Below are 24,443 nucleotides of genomic sequence, written 5' to 3' on the forward strand. Positions count from 1 at the left end.
GCAATGTTATGCTAATCACTGTGTGTACAGTAAACACTAAAATTAAAGCTGTGTTTGCTAGGAAGCAAGCTAATGTCATGCTAAACGATGTGTAAATAATAAAACGAATGAAATTTAGTTTGTCTGTTTTCATTTATATCTATGTATTTCTGTAAAGTTGGATCATTTGGTAGATTTGAATGATAAATGAACACGATACCGTGTGGTATCGCGATACCATTTGGGTCTTGTGATACTTCAGCTGGTATAGTATAGTAAGACATGTCTATGGTATCATGACAACCCTAAAAGGAACTACTGTCAGGTCCTACTTCGGTCCTAGACCCTGAATCTTATTTTTCTTGTAGTGCTTTGAGCCAACGAGCTGTTAGATTTGACTAGCACACCACCATCAGGTACGAAAATCCAGCACACACTTGATTTCACACCAAACCGCATCCTTCCGCACTAAAACAGTATGCAAATTAGTGCGACGAGGCGCGCGGTTTCGCATACTATTTAGTACGGATAGTGTGCAGTCCTGCACGTGCCTAGGTAACTGTTCTGTCCCGAGGGTCTCATGTGATTGGATCCCGTCAGGGTGACGTCAGCGCTTCCCAAAGTTGCGGAAGTTGAAAGTTTTTTTTTTGTGTGTGTGTGTGTGTATATGTAATGCCTCACTGATTAAACGGTATCTGTCGCGGATGGAAGGAAAGAAGCGCTCACAAGGTGAAAATGCGCACTTTTATAAAGAAAATAGATTAATTTTGAGTGTGTAGACGGTGTATTTGTTTTCTACGAGAACCACTTTTCTTTCAAATAAGAAGAAGAAGAAGGGAAAACCCCCCCAAAAACCCAGCCAGAATGTGGGAGCAGGAGGAGTTTGAAAAGCACTGGAGGAATGAATTTCCCGACGGAGAGGTTCCCAGGATGAACCTTTGCTCCGTGGAGGACATCGAGAACGAGTTGGAGACATGCAAAGCGCGCCTGAAGAGCCTGCAGCATGAGCTGGCGATGGAGAAGTTCAAGGTGATCTACCTGCAGACCACCATCGCGCAGAAGAGGAAAGGTTACAGGTGGGGGAACAAGGAGGATCCGCACGACGCGGACGCCGCTGCCTCTACCAAACCCGATAAGACGGACCAGGAAAGCGTGCGAGCTCCACCGGGGATCAGGCTGCACGCTCTGGGGCGCAGCAGCGTGGACGAGCCGAGCGGCATGCTGGTCAGAGGGAGCAAGACTGGTAAACCTATCCTGGTTCCCCCGCGGAAAAAGTACGCTTTGGTGAAGGAGAACGCTCCTGGTTCTGGTTCTGGTTCGTCACATCTCCATGAATGTGACCGAAAGAGACGGGACTCGGAGCGCGACAGCGACAGAGATTACGACGACGTGGAGCTCAATGAGAACTTCGTGCGGAAGAACCTGATCGACCCCAAGGCGACGGAGATCCGCAACTCTTCGCTCAGACCCTTTCGGTTTAGTAAGGATTTTGATTCCGGGGACGACGGGAGATTATCGCCGTCTGTGCCGCTCCGAGGGAGTTACGGTTCGGGTCGGAGCACCCCGGACCGCCGCAGTGACGGATACCTCAGCTCCGAGCACGAGGACTCTTCTTCAGTAGGTAAGAACTCAAATCCAAACACAGGAGCTTTGGAGGAATCAAATCGCATGCTTAAAGGTGCAATAGCGGATCCTTTTGTATTCCTTATTTGCACAAATATCCCGTTAGATATGTAGAACATGATTAGAAAACACCGCCTTAAGCTACCACGTTATCAGAAGTCTGTTAATTCGCAGAGAAAACTCGTTTGGAATACTAACTTCCGGCCCGGAAAACTTGTTTGTGTTTGACCGTTTAATTTACTTGTACATTTTCATATGATTCATTTACATGTGATTCATTACATGTGATTCATTTACATGTGATTCATTAACGTCATTGAATTTCATGCGATTCAATTCCATGTGATTCAATTCCATGTGATTCAATTCCATGTGATTCGTTTACTGATTTGCTTCTCTTTAAATCCAGTTTTAGACTGTGATATTACAAAGGTGTTTCCAGATTGTTACTTGCCACACTGTATGAGATTGTGTATTGTATTGTGAGATTGAGACACTATATTGTGTTTTGGATATCAGTCATTTTATCGACACTAGTCCAGATCACCTGAGGTCCAGGGGCGGAGCTTCGTTAACAAAGGCGGGACTCATCCGAATGTCAAACCTTACCTAACCCTTCAAGACCAAATCTTGGACTATGTCCACGTTTATCCGAATGGATCCCGAAACGGCGTTTTCGTTTTTTTAAAAACGCTGCATGTCTACACCGGTGTTTTCGGATGTTTTCCAAAAAAAAAAAAAATTGCTCGTCCACGCTGAAACGTCTGAAAACACGTACGTCCCCATCCTGCGCGTGAAAACGCAAAAGACGTAAAGAAACTTTAGTCTGCGTCATTTCTGTAAGGCGTTTATGTGAAAAGGCAATCTGAAGGTTGTAGTGACATTAATCTTTAATAAAGCCATCACACTGGATAGCAGGCATAGCAACCGCAGTACAACATCGTCCACCGTCTTGTGTGTAATTTTTGTTGTTGATTGGGTCACCTGACCGCGTCACACGACTAAAAACATCATAGTTTTGGAAAATCTCCGCTTGGTTTTTTTTCTCCGGTCCACACGGAAAGATCCACTTGGGAGAGCGTTTTCAAAAAAACTCCATTTCCGTTGGACAAAAACACACGGTGTAGAGAAAAAAGATGCGTTTTCAAAGAAATGCCTTACATGCTCCACAGAGACAGTAACCCGAGCTCACGATCGGACCACAAGCGGTGTGACGATGGTACCTGTATGTACTGTGCGTACAGTATGCTCTAATGTGTGTGTAATGCTCTAATGTCAGCATGCCCATAATGTCGCATGTTGTGTGTTCTTAAAATATTTCAAGTAAGAGAACATTTTTATTCTGTCTTTGTGACTTGTATTTACCATTAATCAGTTTAAATCTAAATGGTTGGCTTTGTAAACTGTTCTATCCAGTGGCATGTGGTAAGACTCGAAAATCTTTAAGATCATCACAAAGTCTGCTATTGAGTGTTCCAAGGACTCATCTTAAAACTGTGGGTGAGCACTCATTTTTTTTGTTACGGGCCCTCGCCTTATAGAATAGAATGCTTTTGTTTTTATCCGACCTTAGATCTCCCTTGCTTAGGAGTCACTGTAATGTATTGTGCGGCGTCATTCTTTGGTGTTATTTTATTCATCTTAATTCTTCCTACTATTTATTATTGTTGGTTAGTTTTGTACAGCACTTTGGTCAACATCTGTTGTATACAGTGCCCTCCACTAATATTGGCACCCTTGACAAAGAAGGCTGTGAAAATTTGTCTTTATTGTTGAACCTTTTGATCTTTTTTTGTTAAAAAAATAAAATTCTCCTCTCATGGATATCAAACTATTGCAAACACACAGGTTTATCAAAAGATTAATGTTTTGGATCATCGTCCTGCTGGAAGATCCAACCACGGCCCATTTGCAGCTTTCTGGCAGAGGCAGTCAGGTTTTCATTTAATATCTGTTGATATTTGATAGTCCATGATGCTATGTATCCTAACATAATGTCCAGGTCCTCTGGCAGAAAAACAGCCCCAACCATTAAAGATCCACCACCATATTTAATCATGGAATTGAGGTAGTTTTCCATATGGCTACTTCTCTGTGTACACCAAAACCACCTCTGGTGTTTATTGCCAAAAAGCTCTATTTTGGTTTCATCTGACCATAGAACCCGATCCCATGTGAAGTTCCAGTAGTGTCTGGCAAACTGAAGACGCTCGAGTTTGTTTTTGGATGAGAGTAGAGGCTTTTTTTCTTGAAACCCTTCCAAACAGCTTGTGGTGATGTCTGTGACTTCAGATTGTAGTTGTGGAGACTTTCTGACCCCGAGACGCAACTCACTTCTGCAGTTCTTCAGCTGTGATCCCGGGAGATTTTTTGGTCACTCGAACCGTCCTCTTCACCGTGCTTTGAGACGATATAGACACACGTCCAATTCCAGGTTGATATTTTTGTGGGGGTTTTTTTTAAGCAAAAGATCAAAAGGTTAAATAATAAAGACAATTTTTCACAGCCTTCTTTGCTCATATTTACCAAGGGTGCCAATATTAGTGGAGGGCACTGTAAACAAATTTTGATTGATTGATTGCTCAAAAGAGGGTTGGTGACCACCAAAATCCTACTAGAGGTACTAGTAACAGATACTGACAAAGGTACACGTGTTAATACAGCTGGAACATCATCATTTGCTTATGGTTAGAATGTAGTGTAGAGTTTTTAAAAAAAATTTATTTATTGGATTTGAGTAGTTTTTACAGCACAGGATTGGCCTAGACTTCGAGTATTACACAAGCAGCAGTCACTTTATGCTGGAATTATAATTACATTGTCTGGTGTGAGTATTAAACCAGATCCATCTCACTGTGAAACCTGAACTCTCCAAATTCACTTGGCTGCCATTTAAGATCGTAGTTTGCGGTAAATGACATACCATAAACGTAGGGCGATGGGTTTTCAATTCTCTCCCTGAGGTATCTCTGCCCTGCATATTTTGTTTATTTCCCTTCTCTAACTAGCTCTAATCAGCATATTAGGGCAAAAAAAAAAAAATCTCCATATCGGTGTGTTAGCTGGGGAAATCCAAAAACGTGAACCACTAAAATGAGGTAGTACTGTTGGTTGTATTGTGTTAGGCACAGCCACGATCACTCGTCGGGAATGCGATGCCATTTTGGACGCTGAACATGGCAATACACGTGAACGCACCACGATTTGGAGAAGCAGTCAGTTCTAACTGATTTATTCAATTGAGGGACATGATAAAATGTCAGCAGCTCTGATTTTAATTCTGGTCATGTAAACTATTTTGGAGACTTTTTGTTTTCTGTGTCTCCTATGTGTAGACACTGGGCTTCATGCCAAGGACGTACATAGAATTGACTAATAGACGACTTCCTTAGTCTAACTCAGACTTCCTTATGGCATTACACCAATTGTTGTTATTATTATTATTATTATTATTATTATTATTATTATTACTATCATTATTATTATTATTTTGTGCTAAGTAATTGCCTAGTCGTTGTCACACCTAGTGTTAGGTACAGCTGAATATCCATAATAGCAGTTAGCATATTTCAGGTGAAACAGCTGCTTCTTCTTGACAGAAGAAATGACTTTTTTTTTTTTTTTTCCAATAAAGTTTTATTGAGAAGAAAAACAAACCGACTGACACACACCAACACTCATTCACAGTTTTTTTCTTTTTCTTTTTATACTAACAAAGGAAAACAAAATTAAAAAGTACAAACACCGAAAACAGAAGAAATGACTTTTATTTTGGATAATGTTTTAAAAAAATTTTTATTAAATATTTCTAGACTTCAAGAGGCTACATTTTTACCAAAAAGAATAACATGTAGTCATTGTAAAGTCCTCTTTTTGAGATTCTTCAGGTCAGGCAGTACTTACCAAGATTGAGCTAATTGCTAAAAACAAACATTCACACATCCCCTCAGGAGTCACCTCAAAGCCCTTCCCCCAAAACACACAGCACTTCACTGCCTGTGAAAACATGGAAGATATACAGAATGTGCTAATGTGGTGACGTGGATTAGTATCCAGGTGGCAGTTACACACCTGATTTGAATTGAAAAGAAACATGATTCATGGGCAGTGTGGCTGGCCAAAAGAAACAATGATGTGATTTAAAAATAAGTATGAAACGTGATCATTTTGTGGCTGAGGTAAAGAAACTTAGCAGTGCCTTTGCTAAGTAGCTAGCTACCTGACTCTAACTAGCTTGCATGTTGACTTGGAAACGTGGTTTAATAACAAATGACACCAGAAATAATAGAAATATATTAACGACTGGACAATTTCAGAAATTTGTATGTAACCATTTTATGGGGAAAAATTTTGAGGTTTTTAATTTAATAGATAACCTGTTTTAATGCTAATAATGCTAATTACAAATGTGGCAGTGCAATTATTTGGCGTCATCTTGAGCTTCAGTTTGTGTACGCATGGTCCGTTCTCACAGAAATCGCTTCTTTAATAGCCAAAACAGTGACTTTGAATGTTTATACTGGAATTAATTTGGAAATTATAACGTATGTTGGGATGTTGTGACTAGCTGTTCATTTGGGAAGTCTTGTACAACCACACCCATAAACACGACAGAAAGAGGAGGGAAGGAGACTTTCTGACACCGGAACCATTTAACACACATTTATGGGCCGTGTTTAAAGTGTATATCCAGCCTAGGACTGGAACGGTGCGTAAAAACATCGTGGTATAATAAATGTACCACAATAAACGATGACACTGATAAATGGAAAACACTGCTGCAGTTGGGAAAGTATTAAATCATCTCATTGGGAAAAATGTAGTATTATTTAAAACTGTCAAACTTTAAGACTTTAATAAGTAGCTTTCTCACGTTTATGTTTTCTACACTGTTTCATGGAGGATACACAGTTTTAGGACGTTTTTGTTTAAGGAATGATCCTGGCTGACTCTGCAAGGTTCGGTTGCTAAGTAAAGTGAAACATCAGACAAGAATGTGACATGCTGTGACGCACACACGCGCACGCGCACACACACACACACACACACACACACACACACACACACACACACATGCCCATATTCATGTTACAAGGTATGTCGCTGGGTAGGTAAAGAAGATGAAGCAGATATTATACCACGTCATTTATGTAGTATTTTTGGAAGTTTGTTGAAGTTCCAAGCTGGAAAGTCTCCAAGCCGGAAGGTTTTTTTGTTTCTCGGTAACGTGACAAGCTGCATTTTGTTTAACTTCAAAAGTGTTGGGGGGGGATGCTGGTGATGGAACCTACTTACATTGATCTGCCATAAGACAATCAGCCAAAACCACCTGCCTAATACTGTGTAGGTCCCCCTTGTGCCAACAAAACAGCTCTGACCCGTCCAGGCGTGGACTCCACAAGACCTCTGAAGGTGTGCTGTGGTATCTGGCACCAAGACGTTAGCAGCAGATCCTTTAAGTCTTATAAGTTGCAGAGTGGGGCCTCCATGGATCGGACTTGTTTGTCCAGCACATCCTACAGACACTCGATCGGATTGAAATCTGGGACGAGTCAACACCTTGAACTCTTTGTCGTGTTCCTCAAACCATTCCTGATCTATTTTTGCAGCGTTGCACGGCGCGTTATCCTGCTGAAAGAGGACAGTACCGTTAGGGAATACCGTTTCCATGAAGGAATGTGCTTCATTTGCAACAATGTTTAGGTAGGTGGTACGTGTCAAAGTAACGTCCACGTGAATACCAGGACGCAAGGTTTCCCAGCAGAACATTACCTAGAGCATCACACTGCCTCCATCGGCTTGTATTCTTCCCGTAGTGCATCCTCATGCCATTTCTTCCCCAAGTAAACGATGCACACGCACCTGCCTGTCCACACGATGTAAGAGAAAATGTGATTCATCAGACCAGGCCACCCTTTTCCATTGCTCCATGGTCCAGTTCTGATGCTCACGTGACCATTGTAGGCTCTTTCCGAGGTGGACAGGGGTCAGAATGGGCTCTCTGACCGACCTGCGGTTATGCAGCCCTGTACACAACAAGCTGCAATGCACCTTTCTGTCATAGCCAGCATTAACCTTTTCAGCAATTTGTGCTACAGTAGCTCTTCTGTCGGATCGGACCAGACGGGCAAGCCTTCACTCACCAAACGCATCAGTGAGCCTTGGGTCCCCATGACTGTCACCGGTTCACCATTTTCTTCCTTGGACCACTTTTGGTAGGTCTAAACACGGCATGCTCTGATCCAGTCGCCTGGCCATCACAATTTGGTCCTGTATCAAATTCACTCAGATCCTTGCCAGTTTTTCCTGCTTCCATCACATCAACTTCAAGAACTGACTGTTCACTTGCTGCCTCGGTGCACCTGTCAAGAGGTCTGTTTAGTTCCTTAGTTACTTTGTTCTCGGATAAACTATGAAATGAGTCAACAAGCAATCACGGTTATCATGGTTTTTTCCCCCCTGCTTCTTCTTTTCTTTCTGCTCTGTGTTTTTAAATGTGGGAGATTTCTTGTACTTTTAATCAAATTCTGATGTACAGATTAAATCGTTAAAACGCTTCCACTGTTAAAACTAAAAAATGAAAAAATGATTTTACACACTGTTGGTATGTTATCAGTTATCCATCGCGTATTTCCATAATTAACACACGGGATTGCAGAAAAAACGACCGGGATTTCTGTACCAATTGTCTGAGCGTTTACTAAGAGTCTGATGCCCTTCTCTTCATGTGGGTTAATCACGTATTGGACTTAATTAAGTGCAAAAAAGATAACATCTGCTGTGTGAGTGCTTCGAATTTGTAAGATTTAGTCACGGTTTTTCAGTATTTTGTGTGTTTTTGATGTACAGTGAACATCACCGAGCCATTACTAAGAATCAGAAAGCACAATTTAACTCTTTAATTGGACTTTCAGTGTGAAATACTGGATCAGAACTGAGAAAGGAAGCTGAAGACCCAGCTGCCTGATGCTCAACGTTATTTTCCAGACTTTTTTTTTTTTTTTTTTTTTTTTTGTTGCGTTGTCACTTTTGTTCTTGAGGAATGCAGTCCGACCGCTTGTGTTTTCCCGAGTTGAATTTCCTACACAGGGAAGTCAGGCTGTAGAATAACGATTAACCTCGACTCGATTCAAAGCTGTTTTTTTTAATATTATTATTATTTTTTTGCTTCTGAATGTTTGTATTGTTGGTTTGACTGCTCAATATCGAGTCCGTGCTTCATCATAATGAATCGGCTGTATGCAGGCTTTTGACTCGAGCTAAGGGTTTAAAAATACACCAGTATCACAGCAGGTTCGGGTGATAAAGCTACAGACCATAGTGATGCTTATACCACAGTGCTGTTGACGTAGTATTGAATACGTTTGCAAATTGCCATGTCGGGTCAAATCGCACCTCTGCGGCGTTATGTTCACGTAACAGCGTTACACATTTATTTATTTATTTATTCCTTACGTGTTGAATTCGGAATTATTTTTATTTAATAGAAATGTGATCTAAAACGATATACTTTCAATCAAAATACACAAACTTAAGGAATCACGTATGAAATGTTTAAAATGATCGTGACCAAGAATGAATTTATTATTATTTCCTTTCTAATCCCAAACCTGCTTTGTATTAGAAATGTTCATTCACCTTAATATGATTAACATCATGTTGTTGTTGTTGTTGTTGTTGTTGTTGTTGTTTTTAAAAGTCTAATGCACGGATAATTGCGATGTGCTGAATCCTGTGATCTTCTAATACCAAAAATGTACCAAACCTTTCCGGCCCAAGATTGAGTTAACACATTGATAATGTTGTAAGAATTGTAAAATGATCCTGAAAGACTTGGACGACCAGTTGTATGGGTTTTTTCCCCCCCTTTCCCCTCCCCCCTCCTTAAAGCTTACTGCAACATCCGAATGGTTTTGCTTAAAATTGTTCGGCTAAATTCAGTTGAGCTGCTTCTTTCTCAGCCACGACAGAAACTGAGGTATATTAACAGCACTGAGCCACGAACTGACTGTTGAGTCAGATCTGAAGTGACGTTAATGTTCATTGTGTGTAACTTTCCATGTAGAAAAGTTCACCACATCGGTGTAGCTGGGGTTTCCAGGCTAATAAATCACCAAGAATTAATTGACTACGCAAGGATGACTGAAACTACCTTTTCCATCCCACTTTTGGCCAGCCCCCTGTCCTTAAATAAGACCTGAAAGACCATAAAATTGATAAAGACCCCTACTGAAGGCTGATGTGCTATAATTAAGGGGATGACTGTATCACAGAAAGGTAACGTTGTATGCCCAAGTACGTCAGTTCTTCATGACATTTAGTTATACATTTATAGGTTGTTTAACCTACAAATCCAATTTCCGTTGATTCATACAGCAGTGTGATGCGTGCTACGTTTACGATGTCACGTCAGTGTAAAAAGACAGCGAGACGGTGTACAAGTAACCACGGGTTTATGCCTTACATTTATAATAGAATTGCGCAGAATGCTAATTGTAAGGAATAAAAGACTTGGAACATGTGCTGTTATAGAGGAAATAATGAAGGGCAAGGTGGTGTAGTGTGGCTCAGTGCGAAGCGGAGTTACTGGTACCACACCAGAGTTGTTTATTTTCCCATAACGACACGTTCCGAAGCATTTTGTTATTCTTATCCCGTGACGTGAACAGTCATGTATTAAAAACAGATGTATTTTTAAAAATTTGTTCATAATTACTTTTAAGCAGTCCGTAGAATGGCGCAGGATGAGATTTTTGTGACTGTTGCGGCCGAAAATGCTCGATTTTGCTGAGGATTTTTTTTTTGTCCAAAATTTGTGCTGCGACTTGCGAAGATTGATTTTTAAAAATTGTTTGCGGAAAACTATTAGAATTTGTGAAATTGCAAGTGCATGATCTTTCACATCGATGTCTGTTGGTAAAGGAGACCTTTTAGCTGTATTCATATTCGACGCTCGGCTTTGGCTGACGTCACACGACGTGACATGACGCGTCGTGGCCCAAACCTGTGGTCAATTAGAAAAATGTAATGCGTGCCCCTCCGAATATTGCGGCGTTTCTTTGATTTTTGCGTTCATTTCTGCGATCTCAAAATCGCTAAATCCTGGAGGGACCGTTTAATCCGTGAAACAAAGAAGTTCTTGTCATTAACTAAGTTATGAGAACTATAAACTGGTTCCCTAATCAGACCATAAGAAATCATAAAACCTTCCATGCCGGAAAACTAAGTTAAAGTTTTACCTCAGAGTGTTACAAAGCGCTGACGCTGGAGACTCGTTCCAAAAATGCTAACTAAACTTCACCACATCAACAAGCATTGGAGCATTCTGCCAGATAAGTCCCAAAAAAAAGATATTTTTAATGATGATGACATTTTACAATGTCCCATTCCCGCCGTGTTTCACATGGAAGAAACCTAGCTAGGTAGGCAGAATTCCAGGGCTGGGTTTCTGTGCTCCTGAGGTAAAGAAGACTGCTGACTTTTACTGTTTCTTATTTTGGCATTTTTATTTATTTATTTATTTATTTATTTATTTATTTATTTTCAGCTGTATATTTTTGTTCAGCCACAAAAAAAAATAGTCTGAAACACAGAACCAGGCCAAATCACCTCCTCATTCATTCATAGTGTAACTATATATTATATCCTATACGAGTTTTTGGTTCATTCTTCTGAAATAGTATCGCCATCCAATTTTAGACGAGTCATTTTTGTTGTTGTTGTGTCTCACGATTTAAAAAAAAATAAATAAAAATAAAAAATAAAAAAATTGACCCAGTTCTTCCTTGTTTGCTAACAGCCCTAATGCAGAGTGTTTCGTGATTTATTGATGTTAAACTTTGAAGCCACGAACACATCCTGTAGAAATACAGCAGACCCTTTGATACAATAGTGGTTGCAGAGCTGTTCTCATACATGTCAGGGTTATTGGCCATCAACCTTTTAGTTTCTCGCGATTACTTGAGTGACACGGAGCTGTGATTTCACGACCGCGACAAGCAGACGACTACTTTCCATTTACTGTTTAACACACAGAACTGTGGTTTTATCTTATGCTGTCATATGTATAATGGAATATAATATAGTATGGTATAGTAGTGTGTGTGTGTGTGTGTGTGTGTGTGTGTGGAGATATAGTCCGGTACATAAATAATTGGTTATTGTTATTTTAGCTGTCCACCACCACATGTCTGAGTTTCTGAGTGAATTGATGAGTATAGCTTTAATTTGAGGGCATTTATTTCCAAATTGGATCAACTCGATTCTTGTAGGAATTGCAGCTTTTTTTTTTTTTTTTAAATATGTGGTTCCACCCTGGAACTAAACTATGGACTAATGATAATTGGACAAACAACAGTCGAAAATTAAATTGTCATTTTGGCTGCAAATCCTTTGCAGTTGATGGCTTCCTGAAGTCCGGGACCCATAGACATTACCAGACGCTGGGTTCCATGTCTGGTGATGTCCTGCCAGGGCTTTACTGCAACTGTGTTCACTTCCTGCTTGTTCTAGGGGTGTTTTCGCTTCAGTTTTGCCTTCAGCGAGTGAAATGCATGCTTAGGAGATTGACTTGGCCATTGCAGTACATTCTACTACTTTGCTTCAATCCACTGTACATCTGCACTGTGAAGCACTGTCCAGTGTGGTTTAAAGCATTGAGCTGTATGTGAGCAGATGGTATCTGTGTATATACACTTAGAGAATTCATCCTGCTGCTTTTATCAGCAGTCACATCATCGGTTAATACAAGCGAACCAGTTCCACTGGCAGCCATGCATACCCACGCCATTAGATGAGTTAGTGTGCTTCGGATCATTAACAGTTCTTCCCTTTGCTTGTTGATCTTTGCCTGTCGGATGATGTTCCAGAATTGTACAGGTGTTTGTTTGTTTTAGATGTTTTTGACAAACTCTTCCTGTGTTTGAGGCTTACCAATGGTTTTCAATTTGTGGTAAACGTATTGTAGTATGTACTGTGGTGAAGTCTTCTCTTGATTGTTGACTTTGACACAGGTTGCCTACGCCTACCTCCTGAGGGTTGTCTTGACCTGACCAACTGTTGTGACGTTTTGGTCTTGCAGGGAAAGAATTCTTGTGTCGTCCACCGCAGGTGTTTTCGGTGGTTTTCCAGGTCTTTTGGTGTTCCTGAGCTCGCCAGGGTGTTCTTTCTGAAGTTCTTTCTTTTTAAGAATGTACCAAATAGTTCTGGTTATTCATTATAATGATGGCTTGAGACACTGACAACATATTTGGACAACATATTGCGAGTTAACAGTAACAGATTGAAATCATTGCCCAAATATGTTATGGATCTGACTGTATCTAGTTACTTCCATTACTCCATTCCATTACTACTCATTGGAACTATACCTCACAAAAAAAATACCCTGGACCGTAAGAGTAGCTCCACACCAATGAAAGACATGAGCAACTTGTCACATGCCAGTGTGAACATGAAGGTATTTTAAAGGTCAAAATACATATATAGCACATAATGTGAGAGAAGAAATTACAGTTCAGAGCTTGTGACCGGAAGATGGTGGGATCAAATTCCATGACTGCTGTGATTCACTGTTGAGCAAGACTCACAATTATTTGCTCAGCTACATGTGTATACTTGGATTGTAAAAGGAAGACAAGGCCCAGGAAACTAAAGACAAACAGAACATTTCCTGTAAGACACCATTTCTTTTGTTTTTTGAAGATGAAGATAGTATATTAAGCTACATTTAGTATCAAAGTGTGATTGAGGCTCTCACCTGATGCATGTTGAGCTTGTTTTTTAACTTCCGCTGTAGATGCCAGAATATCACACAAACCACAACAAAGTGTCTTACAGCAGTGGCAAGCCTGCACGCCGAACTGGGTGCACTGAACTACTCAGTAGTTATTATTAGCCTGATCGTAGCGGTATTACAACATCAGTAATACAAAGAAAAAGAAGAGTGTTTAGTGCACTGTGAATGCTGATTATGCTTGGAGAATGCTGTCAGTGTCTAGACTGAAGAAGGAAGTAATTTTGGAATACTCTTTCTCCCACACAAACACATGTGCACACACACAACACGTTTTTCATGCTTTGCTTTTTCTTCCGCCTCTTTTGAGAAGGTGAGAAATGGTGGACATGCCCAGGCCCATTCCTGTAGTTCAGGTCTGGATCTTATTCCGTTTCATTTGTCGTAGTAAAACAGGGTCCTTGAGGGTTCTACTTGGTACGCTTTCCGAAAGGAAGGCCTTCTGATGGGTTCTTCGTAGAACTTTTTAAGAGAAACAAAGGGAGCGGTCACTTACGGTGGTATAGCATGAAAGTGAACGAATCGTTCGATTGAGCCGATTCTTTTCAGGGAATTGCTCGAAACGGTTCATCTGAAATAAACTTTCTGACAGCACGATGTTTGTGTTATTGCTTCAAGAAAAAAAAGAAAAAGAAAAGAGGTCTAGTACATTTCTAGTAATTTGGCCCGCTGACTTATTTTCTCCCAGTCAATGCACCAAATGGATTAAACCAGTTGAGGGCAATCTGATTGGACATTTTTATCCAATTATGCAAGCAAATACCATAGAATGCCTTATAAACATTTGAGTCTGTTTTGGAATTGATTCTAGATGGACTGTGGCACGGTGGCTTGGGGTTAGGACGTCTGCCCCGCGCCCCCGGGGTTGGCGGTTTGAATCGTGGGTACTCTGGTTTCCTCCCCCAGTTCAAAGGCATGCGTTGTTGGTATTTCCAAATTGTGTGTAGTGTGTGTGTGAATGTGTGTGATTTTGTGGCCTCCCATCCAGGGTGTCCCCTCCTTCATGCCCAGGGTACCCTGGGATAGGCTCCATGCTCCACACGACCCTCTGTAGGATGAGCGGTATGGAAAGTGGATTGTGGACTGTAGTTCAGATGCAGACGCAGCAAAGCATTTCAGTGGACTAAACCGAGTATTGGACACTGCTAAAAGTGTTGCGCTGGTAGTCCACTTCGAATTCAAAACATGTTTGTCGCGTCTGCGTCGCTAGAACCGGTAACGTGACACGTCACTACCAGACAAAACTTACGCGCTTCAAAACTGATACGTTTTTATATATCGCTGCAAACAAACCACAGATGGTCAAGCATTAAAAGGAGGCTGCTGTCGCCATTCATTCAGTCATGTTGTTCAGATCCTTGTTGGGGATGGGTTTAAAGCTGTGGGTGAGTAGTTGTGAGTAGGTGTAGTGTGGGTGGTTCTACTCGTATTTCTGCAGAGTTTTACATTTTACGTAATAGTTATGAGTCGTTCCTGCCAAAGCAGAAGGGTTCAGTTGTAGCGGAAAGGTGTGATTGTGTGTGTGAGACAGCATGTTCGATCATGCGGAGTTGATAATTGAACAGGGTTCAGTGTGTTGAGCTACTATGTGACTTCCTTTTTCTGCTTTTCTGTAGTTTTTGTACAGCACTAGAATATATTGCCCTTTAAAAAAAAAAAAAATACTATTTATGTTTGATTTCTCAATTCTGATTGGTTTCGACCGTGTTAATTCATTTTCTGTACCAGAGGCTCTGATATTTATTTCCGGCTGTGCTCGTTCTAATATGTATTCCGAGTACGGGACACTTCGTTTGAACTTGCGTCTCGAATGCAACCCGGACGTCGCGAGCTCGAATTCCAGGACCGCCACAGAGCGCCGTCTGCGTGCTCAGCTTTATGCCTAGGTTGTGTCCGGACTCGCTTAAAAGCACCGGGCCGAATGAATAATGTAAACGTGATGTCTTTCTCACGTGGCTGCTTCCGGCTCTCTGATTTGAGAGGAGAGATGAGAGTCGTATGTGAGCGGACTAGATAACGACAGATTAAACTCCCGGCAGCGCGAGGCTTTCTCACACACGTGAAGAAAAAACTCGCTCAAGCAGAATTCTCAGGGATCTCAGAAACGTCCAGAGATGCTACAGCGCATAGAGGTGCTTTTGGCAGGTGGACTTCCCCCCCCCCCCCCGAGGTTTTTCTACCTTTTAGGTCTGATGTTAGCAGGCTTCCAGGTGGCGAAATTAGCAGTTTAACACGTCACCATGGCGATTGGGTTGTAATAAGCATGTTGTCATGGTGATGTGGATGTCCAAAAGGCAGTCAAGGCGCATACGCTGTTTGATGAGTGTGAACAGTCTGCGCCTGAGTACACACTGATCACGGCATACATGACTGCCTTTGTGTGTGTGTGTGTGTGTGTGTGTGTGTTGTTTGTATAGAATCGAATACCATTATGTTTCAGTAAGGCCCTTTTTTTTTTTTTTTACCCTTCCATGCATCAGCTTTGTGCACTTGCAGTAGTGGTCTGCAGTGTGCATTCAGAACATCAAGACTAAGTGAAACTTGCGTTTCCTGTGTTCTTCTGGTGTCTCGTGTCTCTGCACTATAGCTGCTTTGTCATAATTATCCAAGCAGTGAGTTAATGTGTTTTCTGATTGCACATGCTGCTATATTTAGATATATATTATGTATGTATGTATGTGTGTATGTTATATATATATATATATATATATATATATATATATATATATATATATATATATATATATATATATATATATAAATACATTATACACCACAATTTACGATGAAACAGTATGTACCAGTCCCTCCAGGGTTTTGCGTTCGCAGAAATCCCCCCCCCCCCCCCCCCCCCAAAAAAAAAAAAAAAATCAAGCAAACTCTGCAATATTCGGAGAAGCTTGCAATTTTTCAAACATTTCTGCAGATTTGGGCAAAGACGCACCATGTGACGGCATCTCGACGCGCCTTCGGCCAAAGCCGTGTTCGATTCACGTGTGTCGTATGCGAGTACAGCTGAAAGGTCTCATTTACCAACAAACATCACGGCGAAAGACCGTGCAAAACAATTTCATGCAATTGCTATTTCGGTTATTCAAGTAGTTCTCCAGGACAAAAAACTCCGCAAGTTGCGTCGCAGATCCTGTACGGCCTGATCTATGGATTAACACGTTGGCGGCATGCTGCTGTAGGAAAGTACTCAACCACAGGGTGGTGCGAGGCAGCCCGACATGAAGCGGAGTCACCGTTGTTGCGCTGCAGTTGATTATTTTGCAATAACGGCGCATCCTGAAGAGTTTTATTCCTCTCACGCCAAAGCAGTTTGCCTATAATTACGGTTGCTGTAGAGCTTGAATGCTAGGGTAGCTTACTAACTTATGTTTGTGGAACAAAAGCGTGGTGTTTTATTATATGCACTACGGAGTATTTGAAAAGTCAGGAAGCAGTGAGAGTAAAACTACATGTACTTCGTTTTGCGTTTATCATTTTCAGAATACTATGCTCTGCAAGTCCGGCCTTACGCTCGACGTGTTTTCCCAGCCGCTGTATCATGTTTTTGTTGATTTTTTTTGCAAAGTATTCCTATTGGTTACTCCGAACACACAACAGCAATGGCTGCGAAAAACGACAACAAAGCCAGCGAAGCTAGCGGTTCAGTCTCCGTGTTGTCGTGTATACGATCAAGGTAGAGTAACGGTCATATGGTGGGGGCTTCACGAATCAGGGAAGGATACGCAACTATCCAGAAGACCCGATCAAGGCGCGAATGTGGGCGGAGCCACGACTTCGTTTCCAAAAGTCTTCAAACTAAAACGGGGTCTTCGGCGTTTCCAAAAATCTTCGCAGTAGTGTAGACCACAGGCGTAACCGCAGCAAAAGGTACGAGTTTAAAAACAGAACCGCACCAGTGTAAACAGCGCCTAAGGGTGTATTCGGACCGTGTGGTCCCCTACATACACCTACTAATCACTTAAGCATTTGCTGACCTTCTGGTTTTATTGTCCATCCGTCCGTTTTCCATGCCGCTTATCTTACACAGGGTCCCAGGGAACTCTGGGCACAAGGCGGGGGATCACCGCACTGGGCACAATCGCACACACCCACTTTGGAAATGATGATCAGTCTGTGACACAGGGGAGGAAACTGGAGGAAACCCCCGAAGCACGGGGAGAACACGCAAACTCCACACACATGGTGGAGGTGGGATTTGAACCGCCAACCCTTGAGGTACGGGGCAGAGGTGCCAACCACTAAGCCAGAATTTCACCTTGACGTATCTTGGTCTTGTTTTTCTGCTTGGATCCCATGGTATTCTGGTATGTATCTTCTTTTGTTAAACTGCAGATAACCCTGTGTGGTCAAGCTGAGGTGGGAAAAAAAACCGCCCCATTTCTTTATTTTTTATTTTTATTTTTAATATTCGTAACAGCAGAGCTCAGTCCGCAGTGCCGCATTTGCAACCCTGACCTTTTAGCAGTCGAGATGCCTGCGATAAATTCGTTTAACGCTTGCATGTGATCATTATCGGTAATTGTGCCCTGAGTGCATGACATCCTGTTCTTCCTTACCTGCTCGTTTGAGACGAGTGCTGCATCTGCTGGTTTCAGTACTATTTATGAAATGCGGCGATCAGGAACCGTGTGGAAATAAAAATAAAACGAGCGACTGCACACCTGCAGCTTCGTCAGGTTGAACGCTGCAGAATGCACTTGAATACAGTCTCATCAAGAGATATATATGATATATATAGCACAATAACCTTCTGAGCTGCACGTATTCACCATAACTGGTCCTTGAGGTACAAGGTTTCATTCCTCTGATGCATGACGGGACAATAAAACGTGACCTGGTGCTATTTTGTACGTAATGTATTATATTTCAACCCTTTTCTCTTCCGATTCATAGCCTACAGTCCTTTCACTCGCTAATTTCTATTCTATTAATGGCAATCACTTTTTAATTGCCTAACCCAGTTTATGTCCTATTTGGTAACACTATTTGTGATTACGGTTAAAGACCCACTCTTCTCACGTTATAGTGAATTCATTAATAATTATGCACGTGTGTTATAATTAGTTCTAAAAAGGTATTACAGTTTCGATTAAATTGTTAACGTCATGAGGTAACAATATATGTACTATAAGTTACGTTTCGTAGGATGATTTCTTGATCATGCGGTGCGATTCATTCATTAAATAAAAATATATCAAAGCGGGTCTCATGATGCACTGTGTACCTCGATTTCTTTAGTAACGGTGATTACTAAAGACGTTATGAACGCTACTCCTCGCTAGTAATTCATAATGCGTAGTAATGATGGCTATAAAGTATCTCGCATTTTCATAAATATGGGCCTTATGGTTTCATATCAACAACGGTAAAACCATTCCAAAGGCTAAAGTTGATCGAAATTCGACGGCAGGACAAATAACGCAGACCTGTAGAGTCATACATATATGATATACTTTATAAAAATGAGCAAAATGATCTATCGTTTAATCATTACTATAGACAGTTTAAAAAAAAATGCACTCAAATGATGGGTCAAAATATTTATCTTTATTTTAACTAATGGTATTTTAATCATTTTATTATTGACACCCCCAAGGAATGTTGGAAATAAATAACGGATTGCCAGTATGTCAGAACTTGCAGGACTATACTCCTATAATAGTTCCAAGGACTATAACATGTTTCCTTTAACCATGTTCTGTTTCCTTGGGGTATAAATGTGGTTGCGAACGAGTAAAATCCCTTTATCATCCATTACCATGGGGGAAAACATTCAGCGTAAAAGAGGCAGTTGTTAACCCACCCAAAAATAAGGGTATAGAGTCATATGGAAAAAAAATAAGTACACCCCATGGAAATGGTTGGCTTTTATGACATATTTGGACAAGCAAACATTTGATCCTCTTTGAAACAGTGTTTATTAATAAAGCTGAACTACTTGAACAAAACCACAAGGAAAATGAGCTTTTCAATCATTTATTCAACAGAAATATCAATAGATGTGATTCTTCTGTGGAAAAAGTGAGTACACCCTTGGCCTCAGAAGCTAGTGTTGCCCCCTTTAGCAGAAATAACTTCTTGAAGGCGTGTTGCATAATTGTCCACCAGGCTTGCTGGAATTTTTGACCACTCTCTTCCATGCAATATTCTTTTAGCTGTAAGATCTTTGAGGGTTTTCTTGCATGTTCTGCCCATTTCAAATCCCCCCACAACATTTCAATGGAATTGAAATCCGGGCTTTGACTAGGCCGTTCCATAACCCTCCGTTTCTTCTTTTTGAGCCGTTCCTTGGTGGATTTGCTAGTGTGCTTAAGATCATTATCCTTTTGATGGTCCACTTGCGGTTCAACTTTAACTTTCGGACAGATGGCCTCACGTTATCTTCAAGCACTCTTTGATATGATGCAGAACTCATAGCTGAATCACTGAATGCAAGCTGTCCAGTCCCCGAGGCAGCGATGCGACCCCAAACCATAACATTTCCACCACCGTGCATCACAGTTGGTGTGAGGTGCTTCTCCTGAAAAGCTGTTTTTTGTCTGTGAAAGACTTACTAACAGATGCTATGATTGAAGTTTGGGGTTCTTGGAGACTTCTTTTTGCATTAGACGGCCTGCTCTTGGGTTAAATTTGCTGGGGACGGCCAGTCCTGGACAAATTGGCATCGTTTGAAATCTGCACCATTTGTAGATTATTTTCCTTACAGTGGAATGACTTTTAAATCCCTTGCCAGACTCGTAGGCATCCACAACCTTTTTTCTCGAGGCTATACAGAATTCTTTAGGCATGATGACAGCACAAACCTCAATAGCAAAGGGAACACCAGACACTAGATATTAGATATGAGATATGACCGGTTCCACCTGCACTCCCTAAGCAGGTTCTAATCACTGGCACCAAATCTTGAACACCTGATTCTAATTAGGATTTGAAGATGTGATAAATGTAGGGGTGTATTTACTTTTTTCCATGTGACTGATCTGTTTTTATGTTAATTTAAATCGTGAATATTACTATAAAAAGTCAATTTTGTGTTATTTGATAGTGTATCAACTTTATTAATAGGCGCTGTTTTAATGATTCTGCCACCACCATGCTTCATCGTGGGTATGGTGTTCTTTCAATGTACCTTTTGTAAACCTTTTGGAGTTATGGAATTATGGAACCTTTTTGGAATTGGTCTCATCAGACCATAACACATTTTTCCACATAGTTTGGGGTGATTTAGTTGGGCTTGGATATTTTTTGTGAGAGGGCTTCTGTCTAAACACCTTAACCCATGGCCCAGACATGTGAAGAGTATGAGGTTTGTCACATGCAGAGAGTAATAAGTACTTGTTAGATATTCCTGCTCCTTTAATGTTGCTGTCGGTCTCTTGGCAGCCTCCCTGGTAAGCTTTTGTCTCGTCCTTTCATACATTTTGGAGGTTCGTCCTGTTCTTGGTGATGTCACTGTGGTGCTCCAGTTTTCTCCACTTGTTGATGATGGCCTTCACGGTGTTCCATGGTACATCTAATGTTTTTGGAATTCTTGTTGGTACCTCTCTCCTGATCGATACCTTTCGACAGTGAGACCCTGTGCAGGCTTTGTAAGCTCTTTGCAGACCATGGCTTCAGCAGTCAGATGAAACCAAGAAGATGCGAAGAAAATCCTACAGAAACAGCTGGTCTTGATTTGGGGTTAATCTGAAGAATTTCATCGACAGCCGCATGATAATTACCTTTGGACATGTGATTGAATGTTTATTCTGAACACAACTACATTCCCAGTTCTAAAAAGGTGTGCACGCTTATGCAACCAGGTTATTGTAAGTTTTTTTTTATTTTTATTTTTCATATTTGTCCCTAAAAGATTTCTGATTTTCTGATGTTCACTTACTTTTGTCGTTGTAATTTTACATTGAGGGTCGGAAAAGCTTTTCGTTGATTTTATTTATTTATTTATTTATTAACATTAGAAAAACCTCCCATTTTAACAGGGGTGTGTAGACTTCTTATATCCACACATAGCAAAACAGGTTTAACATGTGGCACCCATGGGCACACTGAACCGGTGAAAGAGGACAAAACAGGGTCAAAGATTAGTTTGTTTGCTTCTTGTGGTTGTCATGTTTCACAATCAACTGTCATAAGCTTCTTTCAAAATGACGAGCTGTTCGGAAGCGTTACGAGAAAGAAAAGCCCATCCGGCGAGCGTCGCATGAAATGTAGCTCCCGAAATTCAACACGCAGCTACAACTGGTATTGGGTTGCAGTCGGAACCCAACGTTTGGTCATTTAGAAGGACACGTTTCTAGTGAAGTGGTCATCTTTTAAGGCTTGACCGGGTTGAAATCAATTGGTTCCAATCTGGCAACCCGGGAAGCTATTAAAAAATATGCCTCATTGATTTTTCACTGAAGTGCAAAGCACAGTGGTTACACTTTATTTGTGACCGATTAATCAATGCAGCTGTAGTTGAATTGATCGCGCACATCATTTTATCGATGCAAAGCAACACCGAGTTTGGAGATCCGGGCTGAATGTTTGACCTGAATATTTCTAAATGACTGAAGCCTTGTTCAGTCGTGGGTCTTGTTCTGCTTCGTTATAAACAGCAACGTTGTAGTAAAAGTGAAACGATCCGAATGAAGGAAGTTGTCGTGCAAATATATCTATAATGTGAGAGAAGGTCCTGGCCTTTACATGACACAAATGTTACTTATTTTTTTTGTCATTTTGTTCTAAAGGGGTGTAGTCCACTGCATATTAGTAATGAATGTGTATTGCAAACAATCTTCAGCCTGCTAAATCTTATTTTTTTAAAAAAAAATGTAATTTACAGTTGCTGTAGTTGTTTTCTTGGCTTTCGCACAAACACGTTTTCATTTTGTACGTAGCCATGTTTGAACTTGACACATTACATTGCGACTCTAACTATAGCACAACCTCTGAAATCCCACCACCGGGCCAAAATGGAATCTGGTTGTTCAGATCAGGATGTTTAATTATACGTTAATTGGCGTGTACGGACGACAGACGACCTCTCCAGAATGAGGAACATGCAGGTATGCGGAAACGCAGACTAACCCGAGCAAACTGAATTCCAGCACAAAGCCGCCATATACCGCTCCCGCTAGCGCAACACGCAGTCCCTTCGATCCCTGCGGGCAAAAACAATCCAGATTTTAATGGCTTCCACTACAAATACCACTGCGTTACAAACCATCAGCTAACCATTAAAACCATTACCAATATTGGTACTTGATGGTATCCACTAAACAGAACAAGCCACCAATAGAAGGCAACAAATTACCAGTAGAGACCCATAGGGACCGTTCTAGTTTCCATTAAAACCAAAACAATTCCCATTAAAACCATTACAATTCCCGTTATAACCTGTGAGGGTTGCTGTTGATTTTTTTCAGCGTATGTTTCACATATCAAGAGGGAAATAATACTATCTTTTATATTTGGTTTGTCCAGTATAGAACTCCACTGGTGTTTTTAAGTGCTCTGTTTTGGTACATCAGTGCTTTTAAAGCTTGTAGTTGGTATAAATCATTGTTTTAGGGTTTGTTTTGATCCTGGTAAACAGTGAAGCCGAGCACAGATGCATTTCATACGCATGCGTTTCCCTCAATAAACTTTTCATCGGATTGATTCTTATATAAACGTTCAGTAACTAGCTCGAGTGGATATCGCAGTAGTTTGGCGCTACCAGTAAAACCATGGTAAACCGCTACTGAGCTAAAGATTAGTAAGCGACTAGCTTAGCACGATTTGCGTGAAGAATAATCACGTGATTTATAGGTGGCCCGTGGAAGTTTTACGTTTTACGGCGAACAAGAGAGTTCGGCTGCGTCCCAAACCGCATACTTGCGTACTATAGGCGTGTAGTTGGGAAAATACATGTATCTCGGCTGCTATATAGACGGTAAGTACGCGGTTTGAGACGCAGCCCACGGCTTCGAGCAGTCATCTATTAGCACGTACAGCATGACAAATAATACCTCAGCATGTTAGGAGGTTGGGTGATACAGCGCCCCCTGGAGCAGAAAGGGTTAAAGGCCATGCTTAAGGGCCCAATAGTGGCAGCTTGGCAGTGCTGGGATTTGAACCCCCCGACCTTCCAATCAGTAACCCAGAGCCTTAACCGCCAAGCCAGCACTGCCCCTACCTCACTAGCTTGCTATCCGTTATTACAGCAAGTTAATGACTAAGCTAAGAAGTAGTCAGTCTCCAGGCTACCAAAATAAGGTCCTGGGTAACACACTGAGCGGTTTCGCTTGGGTGGTGTCATGAAATAATTCATGATTTCTCCATCTCTGGATTATTATTATTATTATTATTATTATTATTATTATTATTATTATTATTATCATCATCCCCAACTCAGTGTTTTCTGTGACTTGGTTAGTTACCTGACAATAAAATCATGTGTAATGACTCAAAAGTAGTATTGTACCGGTAACCCTGAGAAATGTAATTATTCTGTGTGTGTGTGTGTGTGTGTGTGTTGGCTTCCCTGCAACTAGCTTTCACTTCCTCACTGAACAACAGCTCAGACTCTAATTTCTTTCTCATATGACAGATATAGCCGCTTCTATTTCCGAGCTTTCCGACCGTTTCCTTTTACCCGGGGGCCGAATCGTTCACTCTCGTTCATAAGTGACCGCTTCATGCACCTGCCTCGCACAACCCCGAAGAAACAAAAGACTACAACGTCACGAGTCCCATTTCTTTCTCGGAACAATAAAGCGGTGTTTGTTTAGCAGGCGTGGCCTCTCCTCTTTAAATTCTGACCTCCGGCTGGCAAGTTTCTGTAAATCACGCGTCGCACACGGCGCGCGAACCGAAGATCAAAGCGGACGTTTAGACAAAAGCAAGTCCTGCCTGAGTGAAAGTGGAAGGTGTGTTAGCGTGTCATGTCCGTCGGTTCGAGTTCGTTCAAACTGCTCACTTCAGTTATTCATCGGTGTGTCTCAAGCACTTTAAAAATAAGTTATTTACAGTGCACACACACACACACCACTCAAACAACCCACACCTACAG

The 24,443-nt window shown here is 41.2% G+C and overlaps 1 protein-coding gene across 1 annotated transcript in view; it reads left to right on the forward strand.

The window, feature by feature from the left end:
• The first annotated feature begins 629 nt into the window (after window positions 1-629).
• abr (ABR activator of RhoGEF and GTPase) overlaps window positions 630-24,443 on the forward strand; it is a 140,356-nt gene continuing 116,542 nt past the window's right edge. Inside the window, exon 1 of the mRNA XM_017459642.3 lies at window positions 630-1,600. Within this exon, the coding sequence (XP_017315131.1) occupies window positions 844-1,600 (757 nt within the window). The 5' untranslated portion in view covers window positions 630-843. The remainder of the gene's footprint in view (window positions 1,601-24,443) is intronic.

This window comes from Ictalurus punctatus, chromosome 28 (genome assembly GCF_001660625.3).
Source record: "Ictalurus punctatus breed USDA103 chromosome 28, Coco_2.0, whole genome shotgun sequence".
Taxonomy (NCBI): Eukaryota; Metazoa; Chordata; class Actinopteri; order Siluriformes; family Ictaluridae; genus Ictalurus; species Ictalurus punctatus.